The following is a 21,215-nucleotide window of genomic DNA, read 5'->3' as shown; positions in this document are numbered from 1 at the left end:
GGTTTGCTTTGTGGTTCCTATTGTAACTAAGTACAGAGCTTCAGAAGTTTGCTGAACTTAAGTCATTTTCCATGCCATGTGCCTACATGAGGCTGAGTTTTCTTCTTTTTCGAGTTTCATTAAAATAGGAACCACTGCCAAAAAAACCCTGCAGCCCAATAACAAAACAAAAGGAAAGATGTCTGAAATCACAAGAATCTAATTAGTTAAATTTTGGTCAATATAACTGAAGGAATTTATTTCTGTGATGACAGGTAAGTCAGTGGAGTTTCAACCAGGTGGCTTAATATTTGTTTCATATCATTGGGGACAGCAGAAGCACTAAACATTCAATGACAGAAATAGGTAGGAATCATACTTTAACAAATCTTAAGACAGTGGGTCAGGCATCTTAAACTGAACACCCTGGATTAGATTTTTTTTTTTTTTTTTTTACAAGTATCTTAATATTTGTGGTCATCATTGTCCATATTTACTGGTAAGGGGAAATAGTATGATCCCAACCATCTCACCAGGTATCTTACTGTGCAGATAATTTCATTGCTTCTTGTGAAATAATCCAGTTGTAACAGTGATAAACAGAGCAGAAACAGGTGGTGTTTGCATGGGAAGTACTTGCTAAATAAGACAGGATCATTCATGTAAATGCAAGGGTAAAAAAATTTGCTCAACTTGTCCACCAAATGAGCTTTGGATCCAAAGGATCCAAATCATAACTACGTAACTAATCACAGCTACAGCCTGCACTAATCCATATAAAGCAATGCCACCCAATTAAGATAGTAGTCAAGCTCGCCTGCAGCCTTAATCATTCAGGATGTCTGCTCCATGTTCTAGACTTAAAATGAACTTCTCTGAAGAGATCCTCAAACCTGTGCTCAACGTTTAGTAACATAGGTTGATCAAAACCAGAAGCCTTTGCCGTCAGGGTAGGGTACATCAAGAAACAAGACAGGTATATACCCCTTTCTGGATTGGAAGCAAGCCCATACACCTTAGCATTCCTGACTGTTGTAAAGAACAGGTGACACTTCTGTTTTCTTCTCTTTTCCTACAGAAAGCAAATGAAATACTTATGACTTTTACTCAAATATCAACACATTGTCCAGTTCTAGCATCTATGGAGCTTTCACATGGCATTCTTCTTCATGCTTCTTTCCCAGGAGTGCCTGTTCAATGACTCACCTCTATCTTCTTGGACAGCAGGTTCAAAAAAAAGGGATCAAACTCAAGCATGTACACATGCTTCATTTGAACTGGAAAACATAGAATCATAAAATGGTTTGGGTTGGAAGAGACCTTAAAGATCAACTAGTTCCAATCCCCCTGGCTATGGGCAGGGACACCTTCCACTAGACCAGGTTGCTCAAAGCCCCATCCAACCTGGCCTTGAACACTTCCAGGGATGGGGCATCCACAACTTCCCTGGGCAACCTGTTCCAGTGCCTCACCACCCTCATGGAAGTAGATATCTAGAAATCCTTCCTATATTAATAATCTAGTTATGAATATTATTTTTCAACAATAGATTGAAAAAATCCATCTTTCCCTTCTGATGTATAAAAAAGTCAGGAGAAAGTAAAAACATTTTGACAGGAACAAAACTGTATCTAAGCACATTTTTAACACCGCTAGAGGAAGTCTATTTTGGAGAGGCAGGCAGATCAGCAAAAAAAGGTTTGCTACTCTGGTTTGAGATTCAGGGGTCCTATCAGCCTTTGTCAACAACTCTCTTCTGGTTTCTTTGGAACCTCTTCTGGCAATAGTTAAAAGAACACCTGCAAGATTTGAGCAACTCATAAAAACAAAAAACCTCCTGGTTTATGACAGGTTTGGTTTGTTTTGTTTTAAATCACAGTTAGTTGTACTAATCTAAGCTGACTTTAGCTTTAAAGAAGCAATAACAATCTTCTGCTTGGGTCAATGCACTGCCATATGGTAACAAAGAACAAAGCTTATTTCACGGTTTCCCAACACATTTATATGCTTATTAAAAAGGAAGCAGAGAAGCTGTAACAACCTGTTCAGGGATTCTTTTATTAAAATTCTTCAAACTGACTTCAAAACTGAATAATATTTTTTGACAGTGGTTTCCTTCAGTGGGAGAAGTCTTTATTTTGAAGACAGCATTTGTCCTGAGGTGCTTTTTTATTAATTTAAGAAAGTTTCTGTAAGAAACTTTGACACAAACTTTGTAGAAACCTTCGCAGCAGATAGCAGAAGATTGTCCTGCCTCACTGTGGTTGATCTCTATCAAAGAGATAGAGATCAAGGAGAAAGAGACCTCAGTCCTTCCCATATACATACAGCAGACACATCCACCAAATACACAACCAAATACAACCAAGTATAACTGCCTGTTGCATGGCTTAGTTTAGATGGTAGGAAAATGAACTTCACCTTTCCGGGAAGAGTTGTGACCTCTGAAAGCATAAGTGAACCAAAGGGTATTGGTACTCTGAAAAACAGCATCAGTCATGCTTCTCCAGAATCACAAATGCCCTGAGTTTCACTCTAGTCTACTACTGCTGAAAACAGCTCTAGGAATGGTCTCAGTAAGATGAAGAACCAACAATTAATACACCTGCAACAGAGCAAAATATATACCTTAAAAAAAAAAAAAATAACAAAGACTCATTTAAAGGAGATAGGCAGGAGTGCTTCAGTTCCAGTATCAGTAAGGCTACAACTGTATGATCTTACAGTCATAAGTTCCATACCTTGATGAAATAACCTACAGCACCAGAAGTTAATTCCCTGTGACATCAGTAAAATATTTTGCAATCTGACCAAAAATTGCATTTGGTAAAAGACCGATAACGCAGGGTAAATGAAGCAGTGTTAACACTTGTACAGTCCTGATCCTGGAGCATATGGGCTTAAGGTAGACCAACCATTAAACTTTTTTCTCTCAGACTACATGCCAATCATCTCAAAAATCAGCACAACTCACACAGAAAGATATGGGAATATAACAAAATTGAACAAGAATCAGTCACCTGGAGGACAGCATATGCACTGAAGTTGGGGTACACCAAATGCTGTAGCGAGGATGTACCACAAATATGGCACAAAGAAGATTCATCATAGTGGATCCACATAAAAAGCTAAAATTTTATGAAAGGAGAGAGAACCACCAATACACAAAACTAATAGTGCTTAAAGAGAAACTTTTCATTTAATTTCTCTACTGATGACTGCAGTTGAACGGATTTCCTCAGTAGCCTGATGAAAGATGGGAGGCACAATTCATTTCTTAATAGATTTGTATACAATTGTAGTGAAAAAATCTGGATATTCAAGTTACATTTTTGCGCCTAAAAATTCTGTTAACAAGAAGTACATGAACATTTTTTTCCATGAATACTCACAGAATTAGGTTTCTGAAAACTAATATTTTAAACTAAATTTCAAATTAGAAGCGTTTCAATGTTGAAGATTAACTTAAGCTACTCACCTATATACACATTGGGGATTAACCACTAAACTGAAAATCTAAAACAACTTCAAGCATTTTGATAACAGATCTTATCTTGGTTTAAATTTAGTTCCTTCAAATTTAATCAGTTCTTTAAAAGTTTAATTTGAAGAGCACATATGTAAAGAAGCATATGCATCACATTGGCTGTTTCTTGCTACCCTCTAAGCCATAAGGCAAACAAACTTAAAATACTAGACCCACTACCTAATAATGAGATATATTAATTGTGGATCAGATTAGTTTCTTAGATATATGGTCCTCTAGAAGCTTGATAAGGGCCAGTTATAATAAGACAAAGCTAAGCCTGAATACCAATATCCCAAATGGTAACAATAAATCTTCAGGCTAGCCCCCCGCTTTGCTTTGGATTGGTATGTAAACTAATCTTTTGCTTGCTATGTTCAAAAATCAGTCAGAAAGTCTCTCATAAAACAAATTTTGCTCATTTTCCTGCTTATAATCACAACAAGGAATTGCAGAAATTTGAAAGAGACATAGAAAATAATCTTTCATTTCATAACCAATCTCAAGTAACTGAATTCTCCACTCTTCAAAATATAAAGCCAGCCTTCATGGCTAAGCAATTTTTTAGTGATACTACAGAATGCTGTATTTTACTTTCAAAACAGCTTCCACTTAAAAGAATAGAAAAAATTCACACTATCTTTTTAATTCACAAAAGCTTATGGAAATTGATTTGTTTCATCTAACACATTGCTATCTTGACTTCTTGATGGAGAGTTGTCTTGCAACTCAAAACTACTTACATCAAATATCTAACCTTTCAAGCAGTTCCCAAGCACCTTTCAAGACCTATGGCACTTCACTGGGAACTCTTTAAACCTGATCTTTTGATGTAACCTCCTTTTAAAGAATTTCCAAAAATTAGGAGACTAGCTAGCAAGTGATAAAAAAAAAAACTTATGAACAGATTAGTACAGTCTTTATGAGTTCATAACCAGTTTGCAGTTCATGCAGAGAAGGAAACAATTCAGTGTTGTACAACTGACATTTTTGGAACTGAGGCAAACATAAAAATAAAGACACAGGAAGTTGCTGAATGGCTTGCTGGAAGTACAAGCTACTCTCATTAATAAGGCTACACAAACTAGAAAGATGGACTGCCACACTACAGCTTTTTTATCTTATTAAAAATAGAGATAAGCAGAAGAAGGGATGTGAACTGTTTCTAGACATCTTCCCTTTACAACTAAATTTACTAGTAGTATTAGAACTTTAAACATGAACTGATGCTACAAAGTAAAATTAGACATGATTAAGCACATTGGTATATCTCTAACATGGGCACAGAGAGTCTGGGATAACTTAAATTAATACAAAACCCAGAATGATTACTATTAGTGAACAGACCATTTAGGACCTGAATGTTTCCCACTTGAACATCATTATTAAGAGCATAAAAATATATACTAACATACAAATACACACATACCAACATTCAGCTCACTTGAATTTAATGTCACAGTTAAGAATCACTAACACATTTTAAGTCTTCTACAAAAGGATCTCAGAGATGACATCAGCAGTAGTACTACAGATGACTAATAGCAGTGACGTAGAAAACATTCCACTGTCACTTTAAAATAAAATTATCTGCCAGATTTTCGTATCTTGCAGAAAAACAGATAATTCAGCATAAAACTGATCTCAAAGATGAGCAATGACTTGCTAATGTCACAGAAAAAATAAATACACTTAAGTTTCATACCTCAGACTCAACTATCCCTTGAGCAATTATCTGTAGCACTTTTACAACTTGTCTCCTTGGGAGCAATTAGGAATCCAGCTAACGTATCTAGCTAATCATCCAACTTAATAGCATAATTCAGTTAGTATCACTACAACAAAGGGTTATTTGACAACAGTCAAGGGCTCAAACTTCAAAACAAAACTGAAGATATTATGTAGTTTTACAAGTGCTTTTAATTAGGAAGCAGGACCACATTAAAAAGCAACCCAATTAAGCTGGCTTGAAAATACACTTCTGTACAACACTTGATCTTCAAAGACACAGACCAAATGGCTGCAGTTTTCCACACTGCTCTTTTTACAAGGCAACTGTTTAGTTTCAACTAACCTAAGTGATCTGAACTCAGAATGCCTATAACCTTTGGGGGGGGGGGGAAAAAAAAAAAAAAAAAAAAAGGAAGAACATTATATTAACAGAAAGGAATACTACTGGTATCTCCTAGAAAACGTTCTCCCTGCCACCAAAGGGTATGTAACCCATATTACAATGGAATGAAATCTCTTGCAGTTGTTACATTTTACCTGAGAAAGAATAAAAAGTTTCTTAAGTGCTGCGATAGCCAAGAGAATGATACTATATACAATTTGAAAGTTCTACTAACTGGAATTTAACAAGTTAAATATGTATTTTTCTAACCTAAAAAATAAAATTAAAAGAATAAGAAATATAATGATTTGAGGAGATACAATTTCAAATCCAATTTTGATTCCACATTACCATACTGTTCTTAAAAGGTAAATGACTACTTTTAAAACTGATGTTATTGAGAGAATTTTCGCAATTCAAGTTAAAAATACAGGTAAAGTTTTTAAAATATTTGTTATTGAGAAGCACAGAACAATTTTTAAACTTCTCCTGGTACACAGTGATAATTATCATCTACTAGTTTTTCTTACATGACACGACAGTAGTTTCTAAAGCAGCAAAACTTAGAGAATGTTAAGTTTGAATTGAGTTTCAAAGCATTTAAAGAAGATACAGAATTATCACACTGGTGATACTACAGCACTGTTTTCTCTACCCTGGACTTCTCATTCTTTCTTCAGGCATTGACAAATGTTTTCCAAAACAAAACTTCAGATGAAATATATGTAACTTAGATTGTCAGAATCAAAAATGCAGCAGACAAAAAAATATTTTTTCCCCCAGATAACACTTTACAAAGCTAAATTATTTTCATTTTAGACTGAAAACTCAAAACCTCATATAGACTTTGCAGCTGGCATTTTGAATCATTCTGTATTAAATTTAGGTTTTTTACATGTTTTCCCAATGACCTTGCCACTAAATATATTCACCAAAAAGTGAACACTGAAAAGTAAAATTAAGAGCAAACCAGGAAAAAAAGCCCCTTGAAGATGAAATAAACTAATAATAAAGGAAAAATTGTTGGGTTCTACTCATTTTTCTACTGATAAGTGTGAAGTACTGCCCTGGGAAACATTCCTTTAGCCAACTATTGTTTGAACAAAAGTAGTAAAGTTTAAGCAAAAATCACTACTTAACACTTTCATTTGAAGTTTGCTTAAGGAACATAAACCATGACTTGAACAACACTGAATTCAGTCAATACTGGCTTAGTTGCTAATACAACTAAAAAACACATCAGAAGTCTAAACTTCAGTTGTTTGCACTGATGTTAAGTGTATATTCCCTCAAAAAGAGAGTTTCATTGTTTTAGCCTTTCACTAAGAAACATGTAGCAGAAAATCCACATACAAGAAGATCCATAGTTTTCTGCACCTGTTTTAATTTCAGTTTGGCAACCATGAAGTAGGGATTAATAGAAACATTCTGAAAATTACTGGAAAGTGAACTTAATGTGAAAACAGGAATCATGTGAGGCACTACAGGAAACTAGTATTATGTAATGCAAAATGACTGATCACGCAAAGCAGAATATACCTGTACTGAGCCACCATGTCTGTCAGCTGCTAGGTGAGCCCTCAAATGATGTGGATTGGCTTGCTGTGAGTCCCAAGCTGCCCTATAGTCTGTTGACTATCATTTTTGAATGCATTAGGAATATATGCAAAAAAAGAAATAAAAATTCCAAAAGTGAACAATTCATTCTTTAATTATTACATATTATTTTTTAAAAGCACAGAAGCACTACATACTCAATTCCTATATAGGTTGTACATTAACATTATCCGCGTACTTACATATGCCTACACGTACATCTTCATAGAGAAGTAAAGTAGCTAAAACTCAAAATTCCTAGTAAGAAACAAAGTCCGTCAACACAACCCTGTAACTTAGCTTAGGTAAATGGACACAGACCTAAATTCCTAAAGTTTTTACCACCTTGGTAATTATCCTGGTTCCAAAAAAAAAAACTGAAAATGCTATACATACATGTTAGAACCCAAATAGATGATATAGCATATGGGGAAGAGACAGTGATTAAAAAAAGAGAACTAAAAAAAAATTAAAGAAGTATCAGCAGAGAGAAAATTCACTACTGATATAAACTATGTTATATCACAGCATAAAACAAGCAACTTTTTAGGACATTTTAAGGTCTACAGATGTAGTAATACATTAACAAGGATATACTTAAATCGAAGAAAAAAACAAAGAAAACCTGGAGTGAATTTTATTTTGGAGTTCTAATGAAAGCAACAACATAGCACAGATCATTAGACAAAAGACAAAGTAATGCTGATAACCTTATATGAGCAGTTTACCTGATTTTTGGATTGTTGCATTTTATCTCTGTGATGATATGCTTCTCTGTTTGAAGACAGTGCAGGGTCTGAATGTATTGAACCCACTGGAGCAGGCTACAAATACAAATAATATGTAGCAACTGGTAAAAAAAATAAATTTCTAAGTCTTGCCAGGAGTTATTGGTCTGTAATAGAAATTAATCTTTAAATCTGACAGTTTCCCATAACCCAAAATCATCAAATTAAAGCAAAAGCTTCACTACATATTTACTAATATCAAAGAGAAAAAAAGGCAAACCAAGTCTTACACAATTTAATGAAGTAGCAATTCTAAGTATTATGAGACTCTAATTTTCTGAAAGACTTCAGGCTGATACTTTCTGCAGTTAGCAGTTAGGACATTCTGATGAAAGCCTGAAGAAAGGCTTAAAGTAATTTTTAATGCTAAACACTGAAAAAAGATTTAGCAATAAAATACTACGATTCTTTCAGAGAGTGACATATAGAACTTAAGGGTAAAATGTATAATCTGAAATTGTCCAACACACACTATCCCTTCCCTACTTATTAAAAAGAAGCAATGAAAAATTTGAGGTGCTGAAAAATTAATCTTCTACCCTTTCTTTAAAGAACATAAACACAGTATTTTCTGTAACTTTAGATACCCTGTGATGGAAACTGATATTCTGCATCATATTTCATTAGAATAATGCATGTAGACAGTTTCTTCATAACAAACTGTTAAATATCTGGAGTATAACTCAGATGCAGGGAAGTGATTGCTCTACATTTTAAAAATACTGGGAGTAAGAAAGTCCCCAAAGCAAGAAAATACATGCAATAATGACGATCACCTGCAAAGTTTTAAACACCTTCTTGAACTCAAAACCCAGTCTGTATTCTTACAACCTCGTTTTGGATTGAACAGAGATTTACTTTGATATTAAGAGTACATGTTTGGAAAGAGACTCAGTATGAAATATCTCAAGCTGAAAGGTAATGTTTGAAAATGCATCTGAAAATTAGTTTGTAATAGCAGCTGTTCACAACAAATAGCAGCCGTAAGATGCACATGTATTCTGAAACTAACAGTGGCTCAAAACTGATCACAAAAAACCCCCCATTGTATTACTAATAACTTAATTGTACTCACCAACTGTTTGCCAATCCAGTCATATTCATAATCAAATGTATAGCCTTTCTGATCAAGTAAGTCTGTGAAAAGCTTTCTTAAGTAGTCATAGTCCGGCTTTTCAAAAAAATCTAGGCTTCTTACATAATGTAGGTATGTAGCCATTTCCTCTATATAAATAAGAAATATACATAATTGCCTACTTGTTTTACTGGCACTCAAAAACCAGTACTTATTACATATTAAAGCATTCTACCTCTTCACCATAAAACCTGAGCAATTGTTCACAATGAATCTGTAAATTATCAGGAAGAAGAGTTACTTAATAGTAATAACATCCTTCAAGATATACTGCTATATTCTAAACATATCCTACCACGTCACCCCCCATTAATTTTCCCTTTACATTACCTATCGAGATCTTCCATCCAACCTTCCAATCCTGATGCAGTGTGCCAAAAAAGTGGGGAGATAAATGCCTCTACTTCTCAAATTTTATTTTTGTTTTTTCAATTAATTGTACAAAGACAAGCCTAAGGAAAGGTAAAGAAGGGGGTATTATGAATGTACAAGGCGGAATATGTCTCAAAGAACACCTGTTACCGGAACGTAACCTTCCTTCCTTTAAGAGAGGATCCACATGTATGTTCTAAAGTGGGCAACTCCAATTGTCCTGACAAAAAACACTTGGTATAGGCTCTGTTGAGCTGTAACTGTAGTATGACTATGGAAGGATGCAACAGCACTGAATGTTTCAGGCATCATGTTACATAAAGGTATTGAGCAGAACTGGTAAATATGCTGAACAGAAACACTGCACAGAAGTACTAAGGTTACCTGGGCTCTTGTAGAGTAACTTCTGACCAGTGTCAGTTTAATATCGCTGTTTAAATAACTGATTGCTGTCAACAAACAAATGGAGATTCGTTTGGGAAGGCATTACATGGAAATTATAAGATTCTCCCAGTAGTGGAGACAACCAGGGAGATTTCTGAAAGGGCCTGGACCTGTAAAGAGCTTTCCTAGTCATTAAAGGGTATGAAGTACAGACTGAGCACTAGCGGCCAGAAGCTTCTAGTTAAGACAAGAGTTCCAACACAAATCTCTTGGCAGGTGAGTAGAGCATACAGAAGTCCCATTCCTGATAATGAGTTTAAGCCATGAAAAGCTTCTGAAACAATAACTATAAGGAACAAGCACCCTTATGGACAGAAGACTACAAGAACCCAAGGGCTGGAAGGGAGGACCCATGAACATCTGAAGCACAAGCTCCAAATCCCACTGAGAAACTGCTCAGACATGTGACTACATTTGAAGTAACTCCTTCAGGAATCAAGTCAAATTAGGGACATGTGGAAATACAACAGTCTAAGAAAACAGCAGATGGTGAGAAGAGATAAATGTTAATAAGCTTTCACAAAAGACCAAATCCTACAAGTCCTTCCACTCCAGCAGGTATTATAAGAAAGAACTAAAGTACTGGAAGACTGAAGAGAGCAACAACCTAACCATACTGAAATTTTGGTTCATTCAGACTGCATCCATCCACACCCTCCTGTTACAGAAAGAAAGAAAAAAAAAAAAAGAAAAAAAAATCACACTGCAGTAGTTTGGAATAGAATACTGCAACAACTTCTTACAATCTGATGTGGACCAGGTGAAGCACTTGACCTGAGTCCTGGGACATTCTTTCCAGGTGGACAGAGCTCTTGAAATCTAACTTGTTTAAGAAACTTTGTAGCTCATGAAAGAGTGGGAAACCACCCACTGGCAAGCCGTTCTGAGAAAAGCAATGACTTCTCACTCTCAGGCCAAAAAGGCTGTTCATGTGGTCCCAAAGTACAAGCGAAGGCACCTCTCTATGACCAGAAAGTCAGAGGACAAATAATGTTAAAAGTAGATGCCACCAGCACTCACTGATCCTCTGAAGAGGTATGTATGTCATAAGCAGGACAACAGTATCGCCGCACACTCACCCTAACCCACACATCTCATTCCACTAAGTCTGGAGAAGCTGACATATTATGGTACAAACAAGGTCCTGTAAGAAGACCATCTTCTGACAGTGGATGGCTGAGAAGTGCAGAGGCAGTGCTAAGACTGAGATATGCTAAGTTAAACTCTTTCAAAGCTAGCGGGGTAGAAAGAGTGAGAAGTGAAGGCTTGAGAACAGCTTGATAATAAAAAGTCATGAAGTAGCATCATGGTGGTGCTGTCACAAATGCACAACAGGACAATGGTGCTGAAACATCCTAAATTACTCAGTTCAGACAAAAATAGAGTATTAAGCGCTATGTTTTAGGCATGAGTAGATTGAACAGTGGATAGGAAGAATTCCTTGGCACCTAAGGTCCAGCTCAGCAGATGAGCAAAAGTCGTCAGCAATACTAGCTGAGGAGATCAGTATTTGAAGAAGGTGAAGAGAAATGTCGACACATTGCTAAGGACCTCTTTAACAGTATTTTCCCAATGTAAACCAGAAACCAAGGCATGCCAGACATGTCTTTAGAGGTACGAAGGCTGGAACTCAGCCATTTAATGCAGCTGAATCCGTTACAACTGGCTGACTCCAAAAATCAAATACCACCCTTATCATGCATTTGAAGCACAAACTCCAGAGTTTAAACCCTTGTGCATATTTTATAAAAGGCTTGAAACAGCAGTAGCGTTGCACACTCAAAGACAGTACAATTCCACAGAACAGGGGATGAAAAAGATCACTGTGACAAAGACCAACGTATCTTTCACTGATACTACAGAGTTTTCTTGCCTCATGGAACATCAGTCAGCTAGCTCAGTCTGCAGGCTGACTAAAAAGAATTAAAATGATGGTGGATGTACTGCCCATTCCCTTCTGTGTCTCAAGTAACAAGAAGGACAGGAAAAGGTATAAATCCTTGGATATCTGACATGCAAAAACTTCCACATACAAGACTACATTTACTATGAAAATGTACATATGTACTATCAAAGAAGTTTATATTTTATACCCTCCAATGTCAAGTATCTCTTCCCTATTCCATTTTTCAGATCCAATCCTGTCAGCAAGCATGTACTTGATTAAATTTGGTGGAAACGGTCCACTAGAAATATGGAGCTACTCATGCATAATTATTTCCAGGAATTGCACCATATACATCTTAAATTAGATATTTAAAGGATTTTAGCAACTACACATAAAAATCAACATGCAAGACATGCATGCATTACTGGATGCAGATGATTTATATTCCAGAACAGTTTTGTTTCCCCACATATAAACTTTTGTCAATTTACCAAACATACGTTCAGCCACTTGTTCCAAGTTCTGTAACAAAAGTGAATTTCACTTGATTTTATTACGTTTTTTAACACACAGAAAAAAGTGAAATGAAAAACTTATGAAAAATTGATAATAGAGTAATTTTTACCACAGGGTTGGAAAGAACTTCTAAAGGCCATCTAGTACACCACCCTGTCCCATACCAAATCACTTACAGCCTGTCTGGTTTGTTTTCACAGAACTCCAGTGAAAGAAGCTCCATAGTCTCCTTGGCAATGGTAATCCCTTCATGCTCTTCACTATATTCGAAACACAGGCGTTCAAGTCTAAACTTAACCATTTTGGATTACATCCATTACTTTGTCCTAGCTGCTGTGGGTATAGTAAACTGATTCCTTTCATGTTTGTAGCAGCCAAAAGGTACATGAGAACTTCTTTCCCTCACAATCTTGACTAAACCAACCTTCATTCCTTCAGTCTTTGGTGATCGGTCTAGCAAATACAGCACACAAGCACTCACACTTCTTTGTAAGATACCCTTATAATGGGATACATTTTCTTTAAGTACAGTCCCCCAAAATTGATCATATTGCTTCAGCTGAGGCTTTACAGAATCAAGTAGAGTGGAAATGGCAAATCATGTGTCTTTCAGGCTATCCTGTTTATATAATGCAATTTAGTATAGGGCATTTTTGTTTGTTTTTAAAGATGTAGCACCATGACACTGTTCACTTGCATTTACTTTGTGACTGACTGACTTTGAGTCATTACCTAAGGAACTCTTCCATACCCAATAATTCTTAATTTGGATTTGATCCTATCTTCATAGACTGCCTTGAATATGTTTTATTGAACTGTACCTTATATTTTTAAGACTGTATTTGTGTCAGGATGCTTTCATTCTAACCCCACTGTCCAGCTTACTAACTTCAAACCTATCATTTGCAAGTTTAATAAACATTCTCAATTACACAAGGCACTCAAAAATACTGAACAGATCCAGCGGAGATCTCTGTGGAATACCTGAAATGTTTCAAATGTGGCAACAATGTACTTAACTACTTCAAATTGTTTTACACTCTTCTTCCCATACAAGATTCCTCTTAATTATACTTTTAAGATGACTTGTGAAGATATTTAAAAAGAACGTCGAAAGCGTAAGTACTAAGATTTCATGACATAAAACATCTGCCTCCTGTCCACAAGGCCTGCTGTGGACAGGACTTCCTTTCGTAAGAGGAAATCAAATCAGTTTGTCATGAGCTATTCTCAGCAAATCCATTGGTACTGTGATTACTTTGCAAGGTGTTTATTTTTATTTTGGCAAAATCGTGTCCATGTCACAACGGTGTGTCCCCTGTCCCAAGCTGATTAGTCCAACTTCTAAAAGTGTCATATTTGCTTCTCTCCAATTTTCCAATACCTCATTGATTCTCTGTGCACTTAAGGAGAAAAAGAAGTCACACCTGAAACTAATTGCAAGTTATGTTAAATATTATTTCAAGCTGTTCCTAATGCAGCTTGTTTTAAAAAGTGATAGGATATCAGATTTCAGCTGAAAAGGCTCACAAAACTTTATGTGTGAGGATACAGGTGTAGACTAGTTGATAACCGTAAGAATATGTATCAATTTTTTTTAATGTTTCCTTTAGAAGAATCTATCTTTGAGGAACACCAGCATTAGCTTACTGCTCTTTCAAAGGATAATTCTTGCATCTATTACCATAGTACATAATACATGTATTTGGAAGCATTTTTTTATTTCTTTTTTAAACCAGATATTAAACTACTATCTATGACAGTTTCATTTTCTAACTCAATACATAACATTTTTATTAACAGTAGACATCACCTGGGAAGTTTTCACACAGCACTTCTATGGGGGTTGCTCGTTTTGTGTCTCCAATTTTCTGGTAACGTTCTTTTAATGTATCAGCCTATGACACAAAACAAAACAAGCTTCTTAAGTTCTACAGTTTGCAGACAAACTTTGAAAAAGAAAAAGATCATGGCAAGAAAAGCTGATGATCTGAAAATAGCATAAAGATATGAAAAATCACTACCTTTAAACCTTGCCACGGAAGGCTTCCTCTTAGAAAATACATAAACATGTGACCTAAAGCTTCTAAATCATCTCTTCTACTTTGCTCTGAAACAAAATTCAAATATTATTAGAACATTTAATCTGCATAATTTTACATTATATTTAAAAGATAGCTTCCAAATTATGGAAAAATAATTCTGAGGTATAAAGTACTTGAAATCAAAGTGAGCATGTGGGGGGCTTCTTGTGTACTATGGACTTTATTAAGAACACAGCTAAAACAAAAGAAGTAGATGCAGACTGTAGGTATATTCATCTCAACAGTACTTTAATCAAATTATCTTGCTGTAAGAAATTGTTCTTATTTGCAAAATGTATTTTGACCCTTTACATATATAATTGCATTTTAATTCTGATATTTTTTTGATCCATTAGTTGTGAACTTGAAAAAATTTAAGAAAGCTTTAATTTAACTCATTTTCCCTCTATAAATCATGGAAAAGTTGGTATATTTCTCAGGAACCCCTTATGGAATTTCTGAGTAAGCCAAAGATGGACTGAAAGAGGCTCAGAAGTCTTATTATTTGATCAGAAAGCAGCATGGAGAGGCATGTACATACAGCCGGCTCTCAAGTCCAGCTGACTTAAAAGTTAAGTTACAGAAGACAATGTCTGGCATAGCTACAATTTTTCATCTGTAGTAGAGCAGTGGCAGTCCTTCAAAAAGTTTACAGAAGGTTAAAGAAAAAGGAAAGTAACAAGGAAAATGCAGTGCATTCAAAGTTCAAAGTTTTCAAAGTACATTCCATATTATTTTCAAATACAATCCATTATTCTTAGAAAAGCTGAATTTAATAGAGAACAGTAAAAATCTTTAAATGACTAGTAGAAAACAGATTTTTACATTTTCACCTGTCTTCATTCTGTACTGCTGTTGAAACAACTGTTACAGAGTGTAATATGATTTGTAGTAACAGGTAGTATCTACCTCTGACTTCCTCCCTGACAGAAGGCAGAAAACCAAAATATTAACGTTGTTTCTACTCAGTATTTTCACAAAGACAAAATCACTATGCCTTGACAGCAAGAGAAATGGAGCAGAAAAGTAAATGAAAAAATGTTTTGTTAGATTTTGAACACAGAAAAGTTAACAAAGCCAACATGGCTTTGATCGGATCAACCCAAAATATCGCCACAAATATACTGCATCTGAAAAACAATTCTTAATCTTCATATAAAAAGAGCAATTTACTTATTACACTGTTTTCTACCCCTATCTTCTCATCTAAACACTGAGTAAACATATAGTAGCAAGTGAACAAGAAAATACCAAAAAAAAGTATGGTAATTCAGAGCATGGGCTACATCTAGCCCCTTACTTCATCAGACCACACATCTGCCAGCCATATGAGGCTCTTTCACAGTTATTTCTCCTTCACACATTTCCATGTTTCCAATTGCCTTGCCAACACTCTTCTTGTTTGTGTCCACTCCTCCACTCTTATTGTCCACTGCTGCCACTTTTCTCAGTGAAAGCCCTGCAGACAATCTGGTCTTATTTGAATTTCTCTGCCAACCCTGCAACATCCCCTTCACTGACCATATGCTATCCTGATGACAACCACACAGGTTAAGAAGAAAGCAGGAATAAGCAGTAGAATTCTGTGCCTGACAGGTTTCAGTACGTGAAAGAAATGTTGACTCCAGTTGCCTGCGGAAATCCTGTGCTCTTATGAGATAGGGTAGACAGAGATCATGAGTACTTCAGAAGCACTGCTCACGACAAACATTTTGTGCATTGCAGTGTGTGGTTTATGTAAGAAAGATCAGTGGTAAGATGCTGCCAAAACATACACAAATGTCACAAGTGCACAACAGATGGCCCATCTATGGGCAACACTAAGGTACAGCCCACAAAAATGTACTGGAAAGTTCTATTTGGTCTTTGCTAAGGGACAATAATTCCTCTTTTACATTAACTTCTACAGCTTATGCTGATGAAAAATTAACCTCTTCTTTAAAAAATTAAAAAAACCTTACTGAGGCAATTGCTCCTTCACTGAGAGTCCTTTGTATGAAAGGAGAAACTTTCAATCTTTACCCTGAAATGCTTTCTAATTAAGAGGATTTTTTTTTTTTTTTTAATAGCTTTGGACCATTGGGAGATATTTCTGTAGGATAGTTCTGTGGGAACTACTTCTAGGATACACCATTTGAATTCACAGTGCCCTCAAGAATCTGCTATGGAAAAGGATTTTTTTGTTTGTTTTAATTTTGGGGGAAGAAGATTTTTATTTAGAATCCATCTGAGTTCTTCACTGATCACTTTGGAGTAATTAAAAAATAGTAGCCAAATATCCTTTCCTATGGATGGAATTCTTCAAGATAAGCCTGAGAAACAGGAAACCCAAAGATTATATTGCTATTGTTGGAAGAAGGACCTCTGAAAACTGGAAAAAAACTAGCAGTGGACCAGCTGAAACACAAAAGGATTTCAAGCATCAGCTGGAGGAAGAGCGGCTGATGTATGCTGATCCTAATGCATCACAATTTAATGAGATTGAGAGGATCTGTTGCCTAAAAGGTAATACAATCCTAAGATGACAAACACACAATAAAGCTTTAGGGCACACAGTTTTCTCTCTCTCAAGAAGGTTACCTGAAGCTACCTAAATTAGTAAGAAACTAATACTTGATATTTAGTTCACAAGATATAGACAAATTAATCATCTCAATTCAAATAGGTTGATCTTAATAAGAACTAGAATCTCACTCAGCAGGCTATCTCCAGAATCTTTTTTTAGCATACATGGTAAAGTAACCATAACACAGGTCGAAAAACAGACATTCAGTCTTCAGTAAGCATCCATTATAAACATTGCGTTCCACTCCAAAGTTTTACTGCTTGCTATAGGAATGCTGAAACAGTACAAACATACTATCCATTTAGATCAGAAAACACAGTATTAGCTACCAGGACGATTTCACGGTTTGATACACAGACTCATTACTGTAATCACAAAGTAGATGGAAAGTGACAATCTACATATCCTGAACTGTCAGTCTATAAGGTTTAACAAAAAAAAATTTGAAAGTTATCACCCAGAGTTTGTAGTCTTACTAAAAGTGATATGATTCTGTACAATAATATAATTTGAGGCGAAAAAATAGCATCCCTTCGTGAATAAAATCATGAATCCTGAACTTAATGATTCTGGTTCAGAAAAGTAAAGTTGTATGCTAATTTTATCATAAGCATACATTGTATGCCATACTGTTGTGTTAAGAATAATGTAGACTTTATGGAAAAAAAAAATACTATTTTCAGTTATACCTTTAATTAAGGAAGCAAAGATTTATTTAGCTCAGTTTGTATTAGAAGCTTTGTTTCATATAATGATGGATTTGTAAGGTTAGTTTACACAGAAAAAAGTATTTATCTAAGGCAGCTACAATCCTGCCCCTGAGGTACAGTAATAATTCAGTAGGTACAAGAAGGAGACTAGTAAGCTTCCCATGGGAGTCCTAGGTCTGGAAAAGGACTTCATCCTGCACTGCTGCCTCAGTGACAAGTAAAAGTTGCTAGGACTCCTGGAGGGCCATCACCACAAAGCACAGCCCCTAAATACAGAATCTCAGAATTTCCGAGTCAGAATCTACATTCTCTGGCATCCCTCTCTCTCCCTTCCTGAAAATGAAGGGGACTGGAAAAGAAGTATGGAGTAATTTTACCCCTAAAAGAAATTTCCTTATAGAAGCTACATGCTGATAAGGGCTGCAGAATATTTCTATTTCCTTCAAACAGCTATTTGAATAATGCCACATGGTTTTTCACCTTCTATTCCATATACAAACTCCCAGCTTGGCACAAAACTACGAGAAACCCTTGACCAAATGTCTGTTTCTGGAACAAAAGGTTCTTGAAATAACTGGCTACATGATGTTCAGTAGCTATATATCCCGTTCTATATATAACTCAAAAGAGTGGGCCTTGAAAAATCTTGTGCAAGTTTCAAGTAAACATATGCAAACACTTAAAGTCTTTCTATTGACTATGTACTTGTTATGACAGTTTTAAACACTATGGATCCTAAAATATACTTTTGATCAAAGGACAACATACTTCCTTATTCATACATACTAAGGTAGAACAAGTTACAGTTCAACAAATGCATACTTGAAATCAACCTGTAAGAGAATTAAACCTGACAGACTCTCTCTTCTCTAAAAAAATGTGTTTTCAGTTGAGTCAGCTGAAACTTTGGATAGTCAAGAAGCAGTTACACATGCATTAGTTCTGCTATCAGACCATTCAAGTTGCTGGTAAAATTACCTACAGACCAAAAATATTGCCCTAAAAAATTACCAGTATTTTCAGTGCTGAATATATCCTATATGCCACTGTCTCTGCAACCAAAGGGACAACAGAGCTTGAAGAGCTTTAGTGTTCTGTATATCCCACTGCACAAATTAAATAAAACACTACATTTTTAGAGGGGAATCACAGAACACAGAAAAAACAAACGGTGCATAAAGGACAGGCTATGAAAGTAAGAGCCCCATTCATACTGTTCAGTGTTTGTTAGACCTAAGAGATCATGACAAATAGTTCTCTGTCACCCAAGAAATGCCTGCAAAATAATCAAGTCAAGAAGAACCACTGCTCTCAGTTCAAACTGAAGCTAGAGTTATTACATGAGGTTGTGCCCCTTTGCATGGTTTAGCACTGTAAAGATTTCAGAAATTCATTCTAAGCCTTTTCCATCTACATTTAAGAATTATCTCTATATTTCAGAATCTCCTGTGAGAGGGAGACCTACTGCAGTGAAGTGAGACAAGCTACTGAAAAAGAGTATTAGCTTTGCCACAGCTACCTTGGCCAGAGGAGCCAGTATATACCTGTCCACTCTTCCTCATGGCTTTGCATCAGGCTGAGGGGTACAGAACTACCCATGATACACAAGCTGAATTTGGCAGAACTTTCATACACATTAAACAGGCTACCATTAGACAAAAATAACCTGTCCAACCAGAGATCACAATTTTACCTAAGGAATGGAAAAGTCTCCTTTGAAGAAGGAAGCGGCATTTACTATGTTCCTGTGTTAATATCAGACATGTAATCTCCTCAAAATTCAGTTATGTTCTTCACGTTTCAAGTAATGACCAGTTTTACATTTTCATTTGTTTTCTTAAATGATATCGGGGCTTGGGGGTTGTCTCTTATTTAAGAAGGACTAAAAAAAAGCTTATTTGATTTAAATTTGGTTGTATCACCTTAAGCTGACACCAACTTGGTATACCATGCCTGAAAAATAAAGCGGATGCTTCCCTTGCTTGAGGAACTTGTGTTCTAAAAGATATGTTTAGTAAGTTCAAACCCTGCTATCAAGTTTTTAAATTGTTCTCAGTGTTAAATATTCATGATACCATCAGGAAATACTAGTATTTATACTATTATTCTTTAAATGAAAAATCATTTAATCTAATCTTAAAGCTCTTTGGCTCTAATATAGCTTAACAACAATGCAGTTTCAGTCTTTACTTTGTGAAGAATAATAAACCTAGCAAACTTGACAAGATTACAATAATTCAGTTACTTTTTACACATCCTTTTACTATGTGAATGCATACAGAATTAAGGCCAACTTCATATACAATGCATTTTTGTATGGGTAAGTGGGGTGGGAGGTCTTTCATTGTATTTAAATCACCTGGAATATGCTATTATACTGTTTTAAGAGACTGCTTCTTATCAAGAATTTCAAAACCCACTGACATCAATGATGACAAGACTTGGAGTCATGACAAATTTGTCATCATTGTGGTCATAACTAGAAAATATCATAGCACTAGTAAATACTGCTGGATTGTCCTTCCATTTTCAAACACTAAAGGAACTGCTCAAATACAGCTGGATACTGTATTTATTTCAAACGTGGGGGAAAGGCCAAAATGTGTTCTAGTAGGCCCATTCTAAGATATGATTTCAATACCATTGCGGAAATAAATTTAACTGAAAAAGAAAAAGGATTCCTATTTTGATACAACTGTGAAACAATAACGTATTAGTTTAAGCTCATAACCATTACCTCTAATAAATATTTAAAAAGTTAATAAATAAACCTTTTATCCATCTGACAAACTTCCAACTGTAACTACTAAACTAGTAACAACGTAATGAAGTAAGAAAGTAGCGAAAGTTTTCTGCTCTGTGTGTACTAAAGGAACATGTATTACTGGCACAGGTTGCCCGCAGGAGTTACGGAGTCTCCCTCCTTGGAGATATTCAAAAGCTGTCTGGACACAGTCCTGACAACAGCTCTAGGTGGCCCTGCTTGAGCAGGGAGGTTGAACAAGACAACCTCCAGAGGTCCCTGCCAACCTCAACCATTCTGCAATTACCAGTCCACTACTGGAATCCTTCTTTACTTGCCAAGGGTCACCAGCCACTTCTGTAATGAGGAAAGGAACCACAGTGGCCATGATGCTATGGCAAATGGGGATGCTGATACTTAACTGTCCACTGCTGAAATACATAACCAGTATCTTCTAATTTTGAGATGTTTTCTGAGATCCAAACCAGCAGTTGAAGATGCACAAAGCAGAATGAGGGTAATATCCTGATGCTCTAAAGTATCAGTTGAAATAAGGAAAGCTTCCTTCCCCTCATTTCCCCCATCCACATGAAAACATGTGGGTAGGCAGTTGAAAGCAAAGACAACTGTCAACTCTGAAGTAGTCAATATCGACCTTTGGAGGCTATTAGTCACTGACTGCAGAAGATGAACATCACATGGCTGACATTGACTTTGGCCTTCCACTTACACCCTGAAATGACAGCCCTGTGGTA

The 21,215-nt window shown here is 35.9% G+C and overlaps 1 protein-coding gene across 8 annotated transcripts in view; it reads right to left on the bottom strand.

Annotated features, from left to right (window-relative positions):
• Nucleotides 1–21,215, bottom strand: part of CSNK1G3 (casein kinase 1 gamma 3) — a 63,184-nt gene that overhangs the window by 9,162 nt on the left and 32,807 nt on the right. For 5 of the 8 annotated variants that reach the window (XM_030004466.2, XM_030004474.2, XM_030004470.2 and 2 more), the window contains 5 exons: nucleotides 14,382–14,467; nucleotides 14,171–14,255; nucleotides 9,078–9,226; nucleotides 7,943–8,038; nucleotides 7,158–7,253 (listed from right to left, as the gene is read on the bottom strand). In XM_030004466.2, the coding sequence (XP_029860326.1) occupies nucleotides 7,158–7,253; nucleotides 7,943–8,038; nucleotides 9,078–9,226; nucleotides 14,171–14,255; nucleotides 14,382–14,467 (512 nt within the window). The remainder of the gene's footprint in view (nucleotides 1–7,157; nucleotides 7,254–7,942; nucleotides 8,039–9,077; nucleotides 9,227–14,170; nucleotides 14,256–14,381; nucleotides 14,468–21,215) is intronic. The other 3 variants (XM_030004469.2, XM_030004472.2, XM_030004473.2) reach the window with 1 other exon arrangement.

This window comes from Aquila chrysaetos, chromosome Z (assembly GCF_900496995.4).
Source record: "Aquila chrysaetos chrysaetos chromosome Z, bAquChr1.4, whole genome shotgun sequence".
Classification (NCBI taxonomy): Eukaryota; Metazoa; Chordata; class Aves; order Accipitriformes; family Accipitridae; genus Aquila; species Aquila chrysaetos.
The sequence above is the reverse complement of the archived record's forward strand: the minus strand, read 5'-3'. Positions and strand labels throughout refer to the sequence as shown.